General features: G+C 38.3%; 3 protein-coding genes across 5 annotated transcripts; all 3 read left to right on the top strand.

The window, feature by feature from the left end:
- Window positions 1–523: 523 nt before the first annotated feature.
- Window positions 524–8,858, top strand: LOC134632361 (protein mono-ADP-ribosyltransferase PARP6-like). 3 transcript variants are annotated; one of them, XM_063481047.1, is made up of 22 exons: window positions 524–857; window positions 1,553–1,624; window positions 2,164–2,270; window positions 2,375–2,435; window positions 3,113–3,203; window positions 3,290–3,356; window positions 3,467–3,616; window positions 3,703–3,844; window positions 5,676–5,807; window positions 6,254–6,349; window positions 6,450–6,542; window positions 6,624–6,749; window positions 6,843–6,908; window positions 7,058–7,125; window positions 7,382–7,430; window positions 7,591–7,703; window positions 7,809–7,881; window positions 8,009–8,078; window positions 8,157–8,236; window positions 8,342–8,405; window positions 8,483–8,567; window positions 8,697–8,858. In XM_063481047.1, the coding sequence occupies exons 1-22, from the start codon at window positions 816–818 to the stop codon at window positions 8,791–8,793; spliced, it is 1,944 nt and encodes a 647-aa protein (XP_063337117.1). In that variant the 5' UTR covers window positions 524–815; the 3' UTR covers window positions 8,794–8,858. The 3 variants fall into 3 exon arrangements, with proteins under 3 accessions (XP_063337117.1, XP_063337116.1, XP_063337118.1); XM_063481046.1 differs by having other exon boundaries at window positions 525–857; window positions 3,700–3,844; XM_063481048.1 differs by lacking the exons at window positions 524–857; window positions 1,553–1,624; window positions 2,375–2,435 and having other exon boundaries at window positions 2,173–2,270; window positions 3,700–3,844.
- Window positions 8,859–11,238: 2,380 nt separating this feature from the next.
- LOC134632360 (ribonuclease P protein subunit p25-like protein) lies at window positions 11,239–13,817 on the top strand. Its single transcript, XM_063481045.1, has one exon. The coding sequence runs from the start codon at window positions 11,771–11,773 to the stop codon at window positions 12,416–12,418; it is 648 nt and encodes a 215-aa protein (XP_063337115.1). The 5' UTR covers window positions 11,239–11,770; the 3' UTR covers window positions 12,419–13,817.
- A 380-nt stretch (window positions 13,818–14,197) lies between these two features.
- LOC134632359 (cytochrome c oxidase subunit 5A, mitochondrial) lies at window positions 14,198–17,324 on the top strand. The gene is made up of 5 exons (XM_063481044.1): window positions 14,198–14,327; window positions 15,448–15,564; window positions 16,468–16,589; window positions 16,682–16,803; window positions 16,899–17,324. The coding sequence occupies exons 1-4, from the start codon at window positions 14,255–14,257 to the stop codon at window positions 16,793–16,795; spliced, it is 426 nt and encodes a 141-aa protein (XP_063337114.1). The 5' UTR covers window positions 14,198–14,254; the 3' UTR covers window positions 16,796–16,803; window positions 16,899–17,324.
- Window positions 17,325–20,407: the final 3,083 nt, after the last annotated feature.

Raw genomic sequence — 20,407 nt, 5'->3', positions numbered from 1 at the left:
GATATTTTTTTTACTAAGTAGATTTTGTTCTCTGAGCTATTCTAGTGGGTAAAATGTTTACCAGATATGACAGCATTCCTCTTGGTTCAGTTCTAGCTTTTCACCTTTCCCCAAATCTGTATCAGATTTGTTATAATCTTAAAAGTGGACTCTTTACAAACACATTTACTTAATTACGTCACCAATTTATTTGAAATATATTACCTGTAACGATAGGTGTATAAAAATAATGAGATTATTCAGTCATTTTTGCGTTTGATGTCTGTACCAAAATGGCAGTTTCCTGTTTGAGACATGAGACATTTATACTATTGTGTCCATCCCCTGTAAATATACAGGGGACACTTAAACATTCATGTCTAAGTGGATTACCCCAAGAAAAGCACTTGTTTATTGAAGGTGTGCACAGATGTATGCAGTCCTATAAGTGTCTAATCTGACCAGATTGTGGAGCAGCGGGTGACTGCTAACAAGGGTAACTGCAGATTAAGGTCAGTTTGCAACACAGCAGACAGAAAACAAGGCTAATAAATGCCAAACATCACCTGTTTACCCATCTTCCATCTGAGGGAGCTTTGTTCTCATCACTCCAGGCACTGATTACTGCGCCTGGCTTTTAGGTTACTACCTGTGCCACATAAGATACTTAAAGAGATATAGGAACAGATCCACATCTACAGTCTTTCATCTCACTGCACTAAGTGATCAGGCTGCCAGTGTCTGGAGTCAGTCATGTGACCAAGAAGTCAGGCTGAGCATGTGGGACTTCCTGCTATTGAAAAGAGAAGGCACTGCCAGCAGAGCCTTCAACAGAAATGGAGTATCCTTTTTTCTTGCTACATTCTCCTGAAGGAAAGGTAAGATTGTAACCTCGTAACCAGCTGTATCATTAACATTAGCAAACACATGCTCTACTCTTGTGAGCAAAATATGTTGATGTGTTGTTTTATTTACTTTTCCACTTAATGTCCGTGCGCAGACTAAAACCAGGGAAATAGCAATTATCTCAACATAGTTCAAGATACTCAGAGCAAGCTGCTCATTTATACATCACAGAAGTAACTGAACTAATTAAGCCACAAATGTTTTTCCCAATAGTGTTTCAGTCACAGAGGAATGGACACTTTGTTGATTGTTGCTAAAAAAGATATAAAGACACGATGAGTCTACAAGCTCCAGATATCCACCCCCACCACCACCACCACCACACTTTTATATACATGTAGAGGGAGTTATCCTTTTGTAGGACAGAGGATTGCACCAGCCTTTGCAGTGGGTAACCGACAAGAAAATCAATTAAAAACATAGTTAGCAGATCAATTGACAAAAAAGAAGTAAATAGCTGAAGCTCTCTCTTGCTGGTCTCTTACTGAAATTGCATCACATTGTGGTATATATTCTGTTTTTGCATTTTCATCAAGCAAATGGCTTAAATGAGGCGCGAGTCTTAGCAGCAGGGCCAGCTGATTTTGTTTGGGTTAATAGAAGGTTTAAATTAACTCTGTAAATTAGAAGATCTTTTGATTGCCAGCTTTTCCCGTCAACCCAACAGGAGTGCCAGGAGTGGGAGGAGCGCCACAGTGACGACGACGCTGGTGCAGATGAGATCCTGTGTGCAATCCAAGTAAACATCAGTTTCAGTGCCTTCCTATTACAACCTTGTAGCATTTTTAAAACCATTCACGGATAAAATATTGTTGCATATAAAAGATAATTAAAAACAAACAAACAAAGCATTGCATGGTCATTCAAGAGCTTGATAAAAGTATTTGTCAGGAACAATGATTTCTCCTTTTAAGCAGTCGTAAACAGATAATACAGTTGATTTCACACTAATGCAAACAAAATTGTCTACATTGTAAACACACTTCTTGAAATCCACTTTTGTTCACATACTTGACTCATTTAAATTTTTTTCTTAATCTTTCTGTTGCAGTGAGTTTGTGTGTATTTAAGCAAAGCCAACAAATGATATTTTTCTCTGAGGAACATGTTTAGTTTTGGGGTTTTTTAAAGCATTACTCAAACAAATCTTTAGAGAGTAAAAATACACGATAACTGGCTTGTTCAGATCACACATAATCAGCTTTAAACTGTATCAGTACATGTCATCTTATACACTGGAGTTATAATGGTGTAACTTCCTTTCATCATGCTTCATAGGGGGAGTTGTGGAGTCAGGATCCTGCTGACTTCTGTCGCCACCCCTGGCTGGACAGGGACATCGAGGCAGTCAGGACTCTGTATTCAGACTCTGCAGTCTCTGTCAGGTGAACTTCTGAACATCCCTCCTTGTTCATGGCTTTTAATAGAAGTGATCCCTGATCCTTTTTAAACTACATTTTCATAATTTCCCTTCTTTTTTTTCTCCTAGGGAGTACGGGTCAATTGATGATGTGGATGTGGACTTAAAAATTAATGCTAACTTTTTAGATGTGAGTTGATTTACATCAATTTACAAGTGAATTACATTTTTATCTGCTATTCACCAGTTTATCTAAGTAATTAATTATTATTTTTAAATAGACAGAGACTTGAGGGTAATATCTCTATGTGAAGTGCAGCTAATATGTGATCCCATGTTCTTGATTTGATCAGCTGTCTTTGGATCTATAAGTTAACCTAATTTTATCTTGAATTAACCGTTTCAAAACCACTTCCGATCTATGTTTAGGATCATTATCCTGCTGGATCATAGTCACCACAGAAATGTAACTTTCTGACTTATAGTTTGATGTCCTAAAAAATGTCTTCACTGTCATATCAGCACTATCATTACTGTTGGTGTGCCCAGAATAACTCATATTTTCAAGCACAGAGAGGCAAATCCTAATCAAATGAAAAGAAGTTAAAGAGCAATCTTGTGAATTTAAAACATGAACCATGTTCCAATTATGCATACTGGGAACAGTATGCATTAAGCTTTTCCATTAGTTAGATGTTTTATGTTATCACATTTATATCTATAGAAGAGACCACATTTTTCTTTTGTGACTGTGCCTCTGTGACAAATGGATGTCTGGAACCTTCTGACCACAACTGCACATGCATTGGTTAAAGTGACATATTTGCATGACACCTGAAAGTGTTGAAATCTTTTTGGTGTCCACAGGAGGTGGCAGCCCAAGCCTGGAGGATTAATCTATCAGAGCCAGTCGTTATCCGTCTGCAGTTTTCTATGTCTCAGTATCTGGATGGACCTGGTGAGCAGCAACAATACATCCACATGCAGAATTCACTTCAGTCTAAATCAATGTGACACTTGATCAAGTGATGTTTTTCACTGCAGCACCTTCAGTTGAGGTCTTCCAGCTGTCTAATAATAATAACTTCAGTCTTGGGAAACAGTTGCAGAAGTGAGTGTTCATAGATTAACTGCTCCAACAGGACACATCCACCGTTTTTATCTCAGTCATAGCTCATCTGAAGATTGTGTAAAAGCCAACCTTTCATTTTTGTTCTCCAGTATTCTCACAGTTTTCATATCTCGGATGTGGAAACACCTTGCAAACGACAACGCTGTAACTGGGCAGAAGAGGAGTCACAGCTGGTTCAGGCCAAGTGGAACCATCAAGAAATTTTGTGCAAGACTTAGCACCAGGCTGCCACTATCAAAGTATGAAAGAGTTAAATGACACAGCTGTTTTACTGGCTGAATCTATTAGTGCATGGATCTATTCACTCCTGTCTAACAATCAGCAGGCTAAAGGAGCTCCAGGAACCGGCTGCAAGACGCCGGATCATTTTACCAGCAATGAAGCTGAACCGTCTCACAAATCATACAACTTCCTACACCATCAAGAATCCCATCGGAGAGCTCTTCACCTACACGCCCAGCGGGAAGGTGAGGGAAAATATACTTCAAAATACATTGATGTGGAAAATTGGTGTATGTGTACATATTTTCTATCTGCAACTGTGTTTCAGGTTCAGGTTCAGGTTCAGATTCTTTTATTGATACCCTTAGGTAGATTTGTTTTGACGCTAATAGAGCAGACATCAAAAACTATATTCACATATACATGGTAAATGTTGTTTTAGTGAAGCTCCAGGCTTCACTAAAACAACAACTTCAAACCCTGAGGCTATAAATAGCACAAAAAGGCTAAAAAACTAAAAAATCTAAATTAATCGATTCCAATTAAAATGAATTAATAGGTGGAATAGATGTGTGCACAATTTGATGCTCTGTCATCTTCCGAAATACAAAGACTAAAAGTAAAAAAAATTAAAACTAACTCAAAACAGATCCATCAAACAGCGTCTTAATGATGTGAAAGGTGAACAGTTTCCACAAGCAAAACAAACTATCAAAATTCAGTCTTGCATCAGTAATAATCCCTGTGCACACATTACACAGTATGACCCTTAATGTTTGTGGCATCAAGTGTGCTGGACTTTTTTCATTTGGTCTTTAATATGTTGAGCTGGAGATCAGACTCTTCAAACCACCTGTTCAATAACCGATCTGTGGCTGGTGTCCAAAAGACTAATATTGGCATTTAATCTGCATACGTTAAAGTGTTTGTCCTTTCAAACATGCTCTGACACATGTTCGTGCATCGTATAAACAGCAAGGAGGACAGGACACACCCTTGTGAACCAGCAGATGACCTGACTTGGCCAAACAGAAGCCTATTCACTGTTTGTGTTCTGTTTGAAAGTCCAGATTATGACTTAACTCAAATGGACTTAAAAGCCTACAAATTAAAACATGATTGATTGGTGTTAAATGCAGAAGATAAATCAGTAAACAGTAAAGAGTCTGACATGATATCCGTCTTCTTCCAAGGGTTTAAGGAGCAAATTAAGAAGAGTTAGTGTGGAGTCTTAGACTCCTCTGTGAAGGTTATACGCAAACAGTCTTTCAAAGATATTATTAAGACTGAGGTCAAAGCCTCTGATTGAAAATCACTGTGGGCTTTGGGGTGACCGGAATTTGGTAACAGAGACAATTTCAGCATTCTTCCACACACTGAGGACATGTATAACTTTAGGAACTGAATAAAAGATGTAGTGAAAAACCAGGCCCAGCTTGTTTGCAGTGTTTAAGCAGCCTTCCACATGTACTTGTCTGATCCCTGACTCTTGTTTACCATAATATGAAGAAATTCCTTTACAACTTCACTAATATTAAAATGCTGTCCCTTAGTGTGTGGCTCAGTTCCTGAAAGTCTTTGGTGAAATCATATATGTCAAAAGGATTATCAAAGCAGTAAGAGCATTGGCAAATTCTCTGTCTGAATGGTAAAACCCTCTAAAATGCCATGCGTGCTGGTCTTTGCTTTTCATCTCTTTGGTGGCTGCCTGCAGCTCTGATGCCTCTCTCTATTGAAAAGCATATCTCTTTCTTTGAATTGTGGACTTAACTACTTTCGTAACCCATGGCTTATTATTTGAGTACTTTAAACCCTCTTACATGGAATAATCATATCTCTGCAAAAAGAAATATATGAGCATTATATGTCTGCAAAATTGTCCAGATCACCTCCACAGGATTGCTCGAAAACATCCCAATTAGTGCATTCAAAGCATTCCCGCAGGCAGAGCACTCCTTCCTCAAATCTGTCTTTGATGTCAGCAATCTGGACTTTATTTCGGTCTTTCCAGAGTTGTTACCTTTTTTTTAAAGTTCTGAATATAGAGTGATATTGTTTGTGACCCTTCTTCCACAGAGGGTGATGGTCTCAGCAGTGAAATCATCAGCACAGCTTAACACTAAACAGCTGATGGAGCTACTCTTCACATCCCAGGCAATCGGGCACTGTAAGACCACACCAACTCTGCAGCACGGCTTCTTGGTACAGGTGAAAGCTTACTCTAATCTGATGGTTTGTGTTCTGCTGGAGTTCTCTTGCTCATAGGGGATTGTCTGAGTTCTCTTAAATAATTTAGGGTCTTAACTTTGCAATTTAAAAGGCTTTGAGTCATTTATTGTTGTGAATTAGTGCTACTTAAAAAAAATTGAATTGCTTGTTAAAACTTACGTTTGCTAGGGGACAACCAATCACAAGATAGTTGGCTTGAAGAGAGGGAAGCTACTGAAGGGGTGGTGCAAGGCCTGGGATAAGATAAATAATGATTAGTTTGAACTGTGAATCATGGAAAGCGACACTATTAAGAGTCCAGTTACAAAATATGGAGCCGGAAAGCAGGAAAATTGACTTTAAGCATAACATTTGAGCAGGTTTGTGTTGATTTTGAATTATTTTCTTAGAAAGCTACTTTTCCTCTGTTTTCATTGTGTGCACAGATAATGAGGTATGCTGAGCAGAGGATCCCAACACTGAATGAATATTGTGTTGTTTGTGATGAGCGGCACGTGTTTCAAAATGGGCCCATGCTTAAGGTGCGAGCTCTCTATAAATAATTAACTGGTGGTTGAGCAGCTATTCAGTAAAACTGAGCCTTAATTCTTCGACAGTATTCTCTACATTGTGTGTTTGTAGCCAGCGGTTTGCACCAGGGAGCTGTGTGTGTTTTCCTTTCACATGCTGGGGGTTATGTCTGGAGCGACAGAAGAGGTTGCCACCGGTGCAGAGGTCGGTAAGCTTTTAAATATTTTATAGCAGGAGTTATTACAGTATGGGACATGAGTGAGGCAATAATCTCTACTGTTGCAGGTGATCGACTTGTTGGTAGCCATGTGCAGAGCTGCCCTTCAGTCTTCACGCAAGAGCCTTATTTTTGAACCGTACCCTTCTATTGTCGATCCACACAACCCCAAAACTCTCGCCTTTAGTCCAAAGGTATCAGCTGAATCAAAGTTACCACTGGCATGATCTGTCGTGAACTATTCAGTGTGTCATTTTACTGATTTGTTTTCGCTTTTGTTGTAACAGAGAAGAAGCTACGACAGGCTGCAGAAAGCTCTGGACAGTGTCTTGTTGATCAGGAGGATGGCACAGGTGTAGTCTTTTAAAGTAAAATCTACACTCTCATTTTCAACAATTACACATCGGTCTGCTGACTGAGCATAAACTCAAAGCAGGTAAATGATTTCCTGAACTGGATTTATTAGATTATAATGATTAAATTGTCTTTAAATCATACTCAGGGTCCATATTCTGAGATTAAGAAGCAGCTGGACAAGATAGACCCTCTCGCACATCCATTACTGCAGTGGTGAGAGACTAAATCTGGATGTGTTTTTAGTTATTATTTAGTAGATCGCTGCATATCTGTCCTTTTGTTACTCACTCGCCTCAGTAGCCATTCATCGAGTCTAGTTCAAACTTGGCAAGCGCATTGTTTTGGGCTAAGTAATTGCAGCGTTGCGTCTGAAGTCGTTTAAATGAAAGTGTTAGAAAAGAGTAACTTGAGTGAAATCCAGTTATATTTAGGTTAACATCTGGATTTGCTTTTGTGTGTTTTACAACAGGATTTTAGCAAGCAACAGATCGCACATTGTGAAGCTTCCGCTGAGCAGGGTATGCCCAAGCAGTCAGATTTATTAGCAGTGTAGCTGCAAGCTTTAAAGCAGTTGTAGACTAGTTAATAATTAGCAGCCACATATCAAATTTCATACTGTGCTTTCTATAATTTAATGGGTTTTTTTGTTGTTATTTTTAATCAATTGTTATTGAACAGCAACTGACGTTTATGCACACACCCCATCAGTTCCTGTTGATCAGCAGCCCTCCATGTAAGGAGGCTCACTTTCAAACTGCCAAAAAGCTTTATGGCAGCACCTTTGCTTTCCAGTAAGTGAAGTCAAAGATTTTTTTTTCATGAAATTTTCACATCATCACTTATACAGTATATAGAGCATGATCCATGCTTAGTAGATCATATTTCTCTTCTTTCAGTGGTTCCCACATTGAAAACTGGCACTCTATTTTGAGAAACGGGCTGGTTAACGCATCTTACACAAAGTTACAGGTAGAATATATAAATTCTAAATGCTTATTGTCTTTGATCACCCTCTGAAGTTAGAGACACTTTCAACATAGGAAATTTTTATGTGGATGTTCAGACCACTGAAACCTCTTCCTTCTTTCTATTTTAGCTCCATGGTGCTGCGTATGGGAAAGGCATCTATTTGAGTCCCATTTCAAGCATATCATTTGGATATTCTGGTAAGAACTCTGTTTCTTGTCTGTCGATTACGAGTTCTTTTTGCATGTTTTTAAGAGTATTCTTCCCTTTTTCTTTAGAGATGGGGAAAGGTCAGTACAAAATTCCTACCAGAGAAGAACTCTTGCAGAAACACAGCCGAATAAATCAAATCAAGCAGGTCAGGTTGTTCACATTTATCTAAATGCTGCAAACATTCACTCTGGATTACAATATCATTTTTTTTTGCTTTCAGTATCTCATCTTGTATTTCTATATGTTTTAGGAACAAGTGGGGGAAGGCAGGTTTCTGCAAAGCACGAACCTAAACTGCGTTGCACTCTGTGAAGGTAAATACGGAAGACCCCACAAAGCAACAAAGATTTATTTAATTGCATGTGATGTGATTTTATCTATTTGTTAACAGTGATAACTTCTAAAAACCTGCAAAAGCACGGCAACATTTGGGTGTGTCCGGTTTCCGACCACGTGTGCACGCGGTTCCTCTTTGTGTGAGTAAGACAAAAAGCAGAAAGCGAAAGCAAACAATGAGAAATGGTTCCAACATTTTTTTTCTCCAGGAAGTTGGAACTCTGGACTTTATTTGAGCTTCCTAAAAAGGCTGCTTTCTTCTTTCACAGCTATGAAAATGGGCAAGTGGGAGATGTTAACATAAACACCCAAGAGGACAAAATCCAGCAGGAAATTTCACGAGTAATTAATTCAAAGCCATGCTGAGAAAACCAGGATACATACACACATATGTCTTTTTCTGTTCTTTATAATAAAAACAAAAACTGTGAGAGTGAATATTGATTGTCTGTGGCTTTTTCTGGTTTAAGATATTAACATGAAGTGAAAAACATTCAAATGGTTAAAACAAAAACCTCAAAACTGAATATGAGAAAAGCATACACACCATGTGTATGCTGATGTTTATTGTAGCTTAACCTGTCAAGGGCTAACAGTGGTTAGCACTGTTGCCTCATGCAAGAAGCCACTGAGTTTGAATCCACCAACTGGCCAGGGCTTTTCTGTGTGGGGCTTGCATGTTTTCTCTGTGTACCTGCAGTTAGTGGGATTAGGTTAATTATTCTAATTTGGCTTGGTGTGAATGTGAGTGTGAACAGTTGTCGGTCTCTGTGCGATAGAGTGGTAACCTGTCCAGGGTTAGCCATACCTCTCGCCCAATGACAGGAATAGACCCGGATAAGGACAAGTGGAAAAGGATTGATGGAGTGACAGCTATGTCCTAAATCCATTAAATTGGAGGAAAAAACAATATGCATGACAAGTTTTATGTTAACCAGACTCTGACTTGGTTGAACACTCCAAAAAATAACTCTTTAAATTAACTTAAAATAATCATTTAAAGGATTTCCACCTTACTAAACGGCTTTCAGTACTTTTGTTGGACTGATGTAATTTGCCTGGATTGGATCAACTCAATTAAATTAAGTTGGGCTCAACTGCAGTAAATAAGATGAGTCATCATTATTTAATTAAGCTGGTCCAACTAAAGTACATTAAGTTGAAAGAATTGAATAATGCTAAAATAAACCAATAAAATCAGGTGGAAATCCTTTCCATGTTTTTTTATGACCATTCAAATAGTTTTTTGTTTGAGTGCTCAAACACATATTCACGTGTATATGTACATATACAGGTCCTTCTCAAAAAATTAGCATATTGTGATAAAGTTCATTATTTCCTGTAATGTACTGATAAACATTAGACTTTCATATATTTTAGATTCATTACACACAACTGAAGTAGTTCAAGCCTTTCATTGTTTTAATATTGATGATTTTGGCATACATAACTCATGAAAACTCAAAATTCCTGTGCACAATCAAAGTCAACAAAATCCACGTGACATGAAATAAACAGTCAATCACCAAGTCCTAAATGGAGTGCAAAAAAGTATGTACATACATGTTGATCCCTATTACATGCTCAGCACTTACAGATTTATCACATTCATCACCCCCACTTCCCCTCAGCATTTGTATATAATCACCCTACAAAAACAAAGAGAAAAGAACAGGTATGATCCATCTATATTGTATGTATCTAGCAGTTCATCTATAGATGTATTCATCAGACATTAATTTCATATTCTTCCAAAAGCAGGTTTCGAAATATTTTTTAGAACAAACTAATGCTTGAACATTCCTGTAATGCAGGTTCACTTTAACCCATGGTGATATTAGTTTTGCAATATGTGCTTTCTTCCACAAGATGGGGGTGTGACCATTAACTCTAAGGACCTTTTCAACATAAATACAGTGGATCAAACCCCATAACTGTTATGTTATGAAAAACATTAACTGGAGACTGAAGAATGTTCAAACTAGGTATGCAGCTGGGCGCTGGAGCTTCTGTTCATTTTCCAGCAACACTAAACATTTCAGATAAAAATAAACACTTGGGGAGATTCTGGAGCGTGCGCAAGGCCTCCAGTGAACCACCTTCAAATATTTAATGAGTATTCTCGGGATGGGAATGCTGCTGTTAACTGACGTTTATGAAAAGCAGATAATTCCTCTGTAAAGTAACTTAATTTGAATAATGCATTTCATGCTTCTGCTGATTGTTAAACATGGGGTGCATACCATCCTACGAGGCAGAAATGCACCATTATAACAGCATGCTGATTCCATATGAGCCCTCCAGCTGCTTCCTCCCTTGGATCAGCTTCTCTAAAGAGAGCTGCAACCAATGCACCTCTGTTCCCATCTGGATACTGATTTTCTGTCTTTCTATTTAATGTACTTATGGTCTGTCAATAAAAAGTAGCAGCCCCAAGATGTGATTGTCCTTGTACATGTCATTTCTTAAAAAGAAGCACAACTTTTGTAGCAAGGATTATTTTGGGGTCAACCCAGCAGGCGATGCACTGAAAGGAGGAGAGCTGTGAAGCTGCTGTAATAGCCCAAAGGAAGACATTTCTCTTGGACCATATGGCTCTCTGATGATAGCGCACTGGGAAAATAATCTTGAAAAAACCACACTCCATTATATACTACAATGACTAGCATTGCTCCACATCTTGAGTGAGATTGGTTGTTTGGTGTCATATCTGCAAAACCGCACATTAAGAATGTCAGCAAAGTGGCACAATTGAGTCGAGTTCAGTTAAAACAAAGATTTATTTCGGCTGCGTGCCTTGATCTCATTAACTCGTGTTTATTCATCCGTATAATTCAAGCAACCACACAGACAAAAACATTCCCAGATCCCTTAAGCCTTTTAACAAGAAACCCAACTAGCTGGAATATACAGACATTATTAAATGAGGCAAAATGTTGCATGTGCCTTTAAGAGCACTATGTCCCACTCTACATGTCTCTCTCTGAGCCTCATATGTGTTTGTTGGCATCAGCTGTCCTCAGTGCTGAAAAGAGCAAGGACATCTTTTCCTTCACTTCAGTGGGATTAGTGGAAGAAGTGCCCTCTTTATTCTGCTGGCTGCCATCTCAGCGCTCATAAAGGCAAAATGAAAAAGAAGCTTGGATGGAGAAGAGAGAGGATCAAGATAAGTGAGATAAGTGACAAGTTTAGATTACAGAGCCATTCAGCTTTTAGTTTCTTAGAGTAAAGGAACAAGAACAATGTTTTAGATCCCAAGGGAGACATACAAATAGTCTGATACTGCAGCTCCTCGCACTGTTATTTTGCTGCTTTCTAAGTAATGACTTAACCCAGGGGTCAGATGAACAGTGCTATATGTGGCACTACAATGGAACAGCAGCCTACTTCATGCAGTCCCTCGGTCCAGATCTCATTGCCACTTCCAAAAACTGCTGGTGAGAACAACTTCAGGAGAATCAGCCGCACAGAGGACAGCATTCCCTATCCGATCCCAGGCTTGGCCGCAGACATCCTGCACATGCGAGTAAAAGGAGGAAGCAAGATTCGCAGCTTACTGCAGTTTGCAGCAGCTCGCATGCAAGGGGAAGTAAGAAACCCAAATGGGATGTCACTAAGACAGGTGGTCTTCACTGGCTCAGGCAGAGGAGTCACAAAAACTATCACCTGTGTGGAGATCCTGAAACGTAAAGTTGAAGGTCTGCACCAGGTGTCCAAACTCTACTATAACACAGTGAAGGAGGTTTGGAAGAGTCCACAGCCGGGAGCACCAGGTATAACCATGGAGCGGAGAGTTCCTGCCATCTGCATCCTGCTATCTAAAGATCCTCTGGACCCCCAGGAGCCTGGATATCAGCCACCACAAATCATCAGTGTTCCCACAGAGAATGCTGAGAGACGCAGGGGTCTGCTCAGGACGGCTCATGCTCACTCATCCCTGCACACAGCCAAGAGACTCTGTCTGGATGATTCGAGTGCATGTCCTCCCTAAGCCTCTGATTACTTCATGAGAAATAAGAAATTTTACATTTGTATAGATTTAATAGATTGTTGTGTGCTCCGTTTTAACAGCATGAAGGTTTCTTGAAGAAAATAATAACTCTGCATTTCAGGGGTTTTATCGTGATGCTTATGTAAGGCATTTAGCTACAAAAGTAAACAGTTGTGTCTATAATACTTCTTTTGCAATACTTTGTCACTTTGTTATGAAATGTAACAGGTTAACATATGACTATAACTATTATTAGCAACAATATCAGTAATAGATTTGTAGTCATAGTGGGGGAAATATTTTAATCCTGCTGAATTTGTATGTTTCCTTACTTACAAAGAAATGAACAGTCTCTGATTTTTATGAAACCGAAAGGATTTAAAGAGCTAGTGGACCAAAATTCCTCCTGACAGGTCTTACTGCTGTGCTTACCAACAGTGATTTCTCCACCAAGTACTAAGTCATGTTTTGCTTGGGGATCAAATACTGATTTCAATCAATGTCAAGCATTCAATTTATAACTTTTATGTACTGTGTTTTATGTGGATTTTGGTTTTTGGTTGATATTCTGTCTATCGCCATTAACATGAAACTACCTTAAAAATCGAGAACTGATCATTTCTTTGTATGTGAACAAACTTCAGCAGGGGATTAAATGATTATTTGCCCCACTTTATAAGCTGTTGATGGTGTTTTAGTGTAGTTATATTAATATTTAGTTTACTTGCAAATGAACAAGCAGACTCCACACTGCCCACCTGGGAAAACAGCTGGGGAAAGAAGCATACACAACAACCTATGTTAGACACTAATGACCACTGTCTGGGGTCATTCTGATGCAAAAAAAATCAACCAGTAGTCATGAATTTGGTCATAGTCATTTTAAATATAAAGAACATTTTTTGCATCAGTTGTCTTTATTCTGTTTTCTGCCTCTGGAAATAATTCATGTGCGCAATAATGGCTCACAAGAGCATGCACTTTTGGTTTGTTTGACTGACTTTGATAATGATGGTACTCTTTTGTAGTAGAGTCAAATCAATGAAAATGAATCATAAAGTGACACAGTGGTCAAGTGGTCACCTCACAGCGAGGAGGTTCTGGGTTTGAACTTCCAGGTTAGTTGGGACTTCTTTGTGTAAAAGCTGTATGTTCCACCTGTGTGTGCTTTCTCCCTCACAAGAGATTGCTATTGTTAGGTTTACTCTGAACTGGCAATAGGTGTAGTTGTTTGTATCTGTGGTAGACCGGTGACCTGCATAGGTTATGTGTAATGCTCCAGTTCACCTTTGACCCAGGCTGAATAAATAGTAAAGCACATGAATTTAATTGTATGCATCTTATCTCTGAGGTTTTAGTGTCTGATGACATGTTTTTTATGGAATAAAAGCAGTTTAAATGCCCAACATTGAAGTTTTGCACACACGCCTTTTTCATGCACATCACCACTTATATCTAACTAAAATGATCATAAATCTAAAATGTTCTGCTTTAAGAAAGCTCTGTGTCTTACAGTTTCAGCTTGTGTGCAATTCTATCATCAAGCACCTTTTAAAACGACACCTAAATGTACCTTTGAAACATCTATTTTGTATCGTTCACATTAAAAAAAAAAAGATATCCCATAAAAAATACTTCTCTGTGAGAATGACATTGCAAATATTAACATGTTTTTCCAGTTCTCAATCCTGCAATTTCTTTCTAGGGAAGTCAAGGGTAAATATAAAATGAGCTGCAGTTTGCGCGTGCGCAACAGGAGATTGCGTACGTGCCAGGCTAACACAGTTAGCACTAGCTTCAGACCGCAACGGTCCGTGTAGCTCGCAGTCTCGCATCATGTTCAGAGCCGCCGTCCGACTGTCAGTCTCTGGTGTCCGGAGTTTAACTCGGACGCAACCAGGGAGCCGAGGTAATTTCTAATTTTGTTACCCATTGTAAATATATTAATCTGTAATTGATATAGTTTCTTAGAAACTGTCAGGGAGACAATGTAACGGAAAGCAAGTGTGATTGTCGGCACATTTGCGGTTCCTTTACGGCTAAGCTAGCTAGCTTTTATTCAAGAAATATCGTACTGGCGCTATTTAATAAATATTACGAAACTGCGTTATAATGATTCAGCCATGATATCCACATTTTCATTCAGTCCAGCTTCTTCCCACGTAAACTGTGGGTGCGGTGCTTTGAGAAATGTCCTGTTGTTCTTCTTGGCGGAGTTTATGTCCTTGTCATGACCCGGCTAGAAGGCTTCGTCTCGGGCCCTGTGATTGTGACTGCTGACGCTAGTTGCTAAGTAGGTTAGGTGACTGCAGGAGAGTTCAGTTATCTAGAATTCAACATCAAAACAGAGTTTGGCATAGATTTTTATGAAAAACAAACAGAATTCTGATTTTCTGCATGGTTTTGCATTGTCTTTGTGTTTATTTAGGGATCAAGAAGTCTAAATGAGAAATGTTCTTTGGGTTACAGATTAATTAGTATTAACATGATACCTGAGCACAAGTCATATTGTTTCATTTAAATTGCTATTAAATATAACCTGAGGACCATGTGACAGAAATTTCCGGTATGTCACGTCCTTGTGTGTCAATCTGCTACGTGCAGACTGATACACAAGGTAGGTCATATCAGGACGGTGGCAGCGATCCAACTGCATCACGTTACAAGGAAGAATTTGTCCTTTTTACATCGCAGATACAATTCCCGGCCTCTTTATTAGATACACCTATGAAATTTAATACTGGCGAGTGCAACAACACTGATCTGCCATGCCATCAAATCTACTTTAGGAATGACTGCATTTTCAGTTTTAGTTGGTTTGAAGAAAAAGTTGTTTTTATTATTATCATTATTATTATTGAAGTTAGAGTTGGGGTGGTAGTGTAAGTGTGTCCCTAATATTTCGCCCGTCGTGTATGAAAATTTTAAAATATGATGTAGCCTGGTCCTTCAGCATTTATTTAACAGGCACTGTAGGTTTATTTTATTAGACACAAATCACTGAAAAAAAATTCTGTCTTATCATGCAGCTCTTCTGGCCTCAAGGTGTTATTCACATGGGAAGCAGGAGACAGATGAGGAGTTTGATGCCCGCTGGGTCACTTATTTTAACAAGCCAGATATTGACGCATGGGAACTGAGAAAAGGTACGTTTCTGGAATATAGTAATGTTGAATCAATGTAATCACTGGAATTGAGAAACTGGAATTGTTATTCATTGCTGACGTATGTTTGTCTTGAGTCAACACAGGTTATTATTAAAAAATTGGCCTTGTAAAATTTTGCATTAAGAGGCTTAGTGAGATTAAGATTTAAGTAAACACTCAAAGTTTGCAATATAATGATTAAAATTACATATTTGCTTTGCATAGTTAACAAAAATGGTTGAATCTGTTGGTCAGAATCTGTTTACATTTGTTTCAATTCATTTCCTATTGTAAAACCCATATCATAACAATGTAAAAACTGAGCTTATTATAAGAAAATCAGTTTTCCTGATGAGACATTCACCCCTGATATTGTTTTAGAGTTATATAGACTGACAAAACCCATCTATATTGTTAACAGTTGCTAAACAATGACAGAGGCTGTGTGTAGTTTATAAATAAGCACTAGACAACAGTTGTTTGTCTACAGTATGCAGGTTTATCTCACAGCTTATTTATCGAATATAACAGCCTACCTCTGTCCATTAAATCTGTCAAACGTGACAAAAGCAAGTAAAACCTTTTTTGTTTTTGAGTCTTGGATTAATACAAATTTGATCCATTAGTAAGTATTTTTGGCAGCAGGGTGGTGTGTATGGCACCAGCTCAAAATAGACTCCTCCTCTGATGATAATTGAAACAGGGGCATGTGCCCATTAAGTGTTAGCTTCATTTATAGAGCGCTTTGGTAAAGAGGGATTTAAAATACTGTTTCAAGCTACACCGAAAATAATTTGATGAGAATGTTTAGTCGTTTTATTTATTTGTTGTTTGCGCTCAGATCCTTCAGAAGATTTTTTTCTCTGTTCTCCGGTTTAAATGTGTTGTGACTGCTTGTTTCAGGGATGAACACATTGATTGGGTACGATTTGGTACCTGAGCCAAAGATTCTTGAGGCTGCACTGAGAGCCTGTCGGAGGTTAAACGACTTGGCCAGCGCTATCCGAATTTTGGAAGCTGTGAAGGTGAGCGAAAAGGCACATGAGAGAAAACTGCCAGCCAGAACCGTTGTAGTCAGATAATGGTGATTAATGGGTTTTATTGTTTATTTCCTCAGGACAAAGCCGGACCCCATAAAGATATCTACCCGTACGTGATCCAGGAGCTGCGGCCTACTTTAAATGAGCTTGGCATCTCTACACCTGAAGAGCTCGGCATTGACAAAATTTAGCAGAGCAGGTAGTAAAACCATCTCTTCAGTCATGTTTATTCTCTTCTATGTGTGTTATAAGATGGCTGTTTAACAGACGTCTATATATGTTTGTTTGTTTCAGATCAAAGAACATACCCTGGACTCAAAACCCTTTTACTTCAATGTTTGCCTCATAAAACGCGCGCGATATTTAATTTGGCCTTTATTAAGTTCTGTTGCTTGTAAAATATTGTTGAACATAATAAAGGAAACTGTATATTTGAGTGTCACAAGTATATGGAATATTTTTCAATAGTCTGAGTAATTGTTGGAGCAATATTTCATTACACGTTGCTTTAATAGAGAACAAAGTGTCACCAAATGATACATGTTGTCCGAGTGTGTGTCTTGTAAGATTCACATTTTACCACCAGGGAGCAGCATTTCCATATGAATGTAAAATCATTCTACTGTACTCAATCTACATCTGTTTTCTTTCTTTTTTTTATTTCAGGGAAAATTTATGTGCGGGTAAAATAAACTTGTTCAAATGAAAAATGGTGTGATATTATGAGCAGATGTCTGAAGTAAAATTTATTTTTCCTGATAAATATCTTTTTAAGAATTGACATTTTCTAAGTTAGATTTTGTATTGTGAGTATAATTGTCATTTTTAAATTATTCAGTAGTTTGTGTAGTCTGCCAAAAAAAAAACGTGACTTTGAGTGTTAAGCGGTTCCTCCATAGATTTTAAAAATGTGACTCATCATTTGGAAATGTGTCTTTAAATGTAGGACCTGAAAGTCGAAGTTGGCAAAACTACTTCAGTGCAAATTTTTTGTTTTTTATTTCCAGATATCCCTCAAAATTTAGTGCAGTAGAGTCACATTAACAAATGACTTGTTCTTCAGGCTTCTTGACTATGTTGTTTTTTTAGGTGTATTTTAGGGAAGTTTGGTTTGAAAGATACTTTTGTACATTTTGTTGACATTTTAAAATGAGTACAGGATCATTTCTGTGCTTTCTACACCTGTAAAACTAAAACCTTAAAAGTATCTAGTATAAAGTCAAAACCCCTTTAAAGAATCTTCAGCTGCTTATTATTTTTATCTGTATGAACTTGTTTCTGAGAAGCTAAGACACTTGATAGTATCTTATTGGTAGCCTACTAGAATATTTTTGGAGGTGCAGGAAATGGGGGTTATCTATTCTGTGCCACAATGGGCTAGTTATTATTGTCCGTGATCTAAATACCACAAAACATCCTGCAGAGCATTTTAATTTCGATTTCTCTTGCTGGGTTTAAAATTTCAAAAAAAAAAAAAAAAAAAATATGTGTGTGTGTATATATATATATATATATATATATATATATATATATATAGTTGGTCTGGCTTGTGATTACCTACAGGTCTACAAAAGCTTTATTTGATGGCTGAATCTAAGAGTTCTGCTGAAGTCAACAGCATCAGCCAATAGCTTTATTTAGACTGGTGGGAGAAACTATAGACACTGATTCCCCCGAGCAAGCAGAGTAATCACATGTAGTATTTTGCTGCTCAGAATAGCAGAGCATCAAATGTTCACCAAGGCGCCGAGATTACAGTTATAGTTAGCTTTTCTTAGCAGGCAACTATAGAAAGGAGACATTTCTCCTGCTGGCACTGCTTGAAGAGTTTAGTTACTTCAGAGTTCCTTCATAAATAAATGTGTTGAATGGTTATTGGAAAACAGCAGGGGTGTGGCACCAGCTGGGGACAGGGGTGGCACTGCTATCTCAAATTTGAATGGCCCTTTTTAATGGCCCGCCAAAGGGAGAAAAAGGATATGATTCACTGGGAATAATAGCTCTTAATGTTTCAGTGCTTTTATACACATCTTACTGCTCCCTAGCTCCTGTACTTTCTAAATGTGAACATAAAACAAAGGACGTGTAAGACGTTATTTTTGCCCTACCAAACACCACTGGTTAAGAACAATGGAATTATTCCCCAAAACCACACCATAAAAAGACAGATTGTTTCCATGTACAACAGAGTCAGAGCGTCTCTTACAGACCAGGAAATATCACTGAAGAAAGCAAATGCACACATCTTTGTTTTTGCAATACTGCCACACTGGACTGACAGCCTATCTGGTTAAGAAATGTTTGTGAACAGACTGACAAACAACAGGCACAGACTAGCCATTAAACACCTTTAAGCCGTGTATTACTTGTTGCATGGTAAGCCTGATGTATGTAAGCTGTGCAAAATTGCCCCACTGCCTCGCTTGCCACTAAAACACTGGATTAGTGACTGGATGGGTTACCTCAGTAACATAAAGTATCTCCCAAGGGAGAGGTCAGGAGGTCATCCTCGTGGTGCTTTCTTTTACTTTGAGGGGTATTTCTTTCTTTTACTCTTGTCTTGATCAAGAAAGTAGTGGGTTTTTTTTCTCATGCTTCTTTTGTTCCAATTGAAATATATATATATGTATATATATATATATATATATATATATATATATATATATATATATATATATATATATGCTCATCTCTTTTCACTCTCTGTGTTTATACACCACTCTGTATTTAATCATTAGTATTCTTAATCTCTGGCTCCCTCTCCCACAGTGTGTCTTCTGTCCTGTCTCCCTCCCCTCACCCCCAGCCAGTTGTGGCAGATGGCTGACCCTCCTTGAACCTAATTCTGCTGGGGTTTCTTCCTGTTAAGAGGGAGATTTTCCTTCCCACTTTTGCCAAGTGCTTGCTCATAGGGGGCTGTCTGATTGTTGGGGTTTTCTCTGTACTGTTGTAGAGACAACTTGAGTTGACTGTTACTGTGATTTGTGTCATATAAATAAAATTTAATTGAATATTAAATACAAACTTTCGCTTTGCTACACAGTCCAACAAGGACATCCAACAGGAGAAAGTCTGTTCCAAAGTTTAGGAGCTACAACCTCAAGAGACCCTGATCAGAAGATCAGAGAGGTCGGTGGCAGATATAAGGTCTCAATAGCTCTAATATATATGCAGCAGGCTGTCCATGTAGCTCTTTATATGTAATTAATACCATTTTAAGATGATTTGTTAATTTGACTGGAAGCCAATAAAGAGAAGGAAGAATAGGGGTGATGTGCTTGTTAGTAATCTATCTGCTGCTTTCTCGACCAATTACAGATGGGCTTATGGGCTCACGGGTTGTGGAGGCAGGAGGTCTGTACACAATTATATTTTTCAATCAGTTTCCAAGTGGTTGGTTTTGCATTTACTTCTGATAGAATTGGACCCACAGACTGGTTCTTGATCTGTTCATGTGCCAGCCTACTGAAACAATCCTGTTATTGGCCCTGGAAACAGAAGTGAGTGTTTACATGATAGCGGTGCACTGAGTACAGGAAGAATTCACTGGAGATGTCTGATCAGACTAAAAACACACACTTTGCGTTTCACGCTTTGTCATGAGGTTCTCCCAAAATGATTTAATTCGGCCCTAATGCAAACACTATTAATAAAGGAAAGACGGCTTCACTAGTTTGACGTGTTGTTTTATCTTATTGATTTATTTCTACGGTAAAGGTCACATCACCTTTGTAAGAATCAGCAATGGATCCTGCTTTGGGGTGGGATTTCCTTGAGAAGTGGGTGGGAAGATACACATAGCT

The sequence above is a fragment of the Pelmatolapia mariae genome, linkage group LG7, assembly GCF_036321145.2.
Source record: "Pelmatolapia mariae isolate MD_Pm_ZW linkage group LG7, Pm_UMD_F_2, whole genome shotgun sequence".
Classification (NCBI taxonomy): domain Eukaryota; kingdom Metazoa; phylum Chordata; class Actinopteri; order Cichliformes; family Cichlidae; genus Pelmatolapia; species Pelmatolapia mariae.
This window is presented reverse-complemented; position numbering and strand designations above follow the sequence as displayed.

Coding starts and splice junctions, on each gene's coding strand:
- LOC134632361 (XM_063481046.1), top strand. CDS start 816: ATGGAGTATCCTTTTTTCTTGCTACATTCTCCTGAAGGAAAG. Junction 858..1,552: donor TACATTCTCCTGAAGGAAAG/GTAAGATTGTAA, acceptor TCAACCCAACAG/GAGTGCCAGGAGTGGGAGGA. Junction 8,406..8,482: donor CTGCGTTGCACTCTGTGAAG/GTAAATACGGAA, acceptor ATTTGTTAACAG/TGATAACTTCTAAAAACCTG.
- LOC134632360 (XM_063481045.1), top strand. CDS start 11,771: ATGAACAGTGCTATATGTGGCACTACAATGGAACAGCAGCCTACTTCA.
- LOC134632359 (XM_063481044.1), top strand. CDS start 14,255: ATGTTCAGAGCCGCCGTCCGACTGTCAGTCTCTGGTGTCCGGAGTTTA. Junction 14,328..15,447: donor GACGCAACCAGGGAGCCGAG/GTAATTTCTAAT, acceptor CTTATCATGCAG/CTCTTCTGGCCTCAAGGTGT. Junction 15,565..16,467: donor CGCATGGGAACTGAGAAAAG/GTACGTTTCTGG, acceptor TGCTTGTTTCAG/GGATGAACACATTGATTGGG.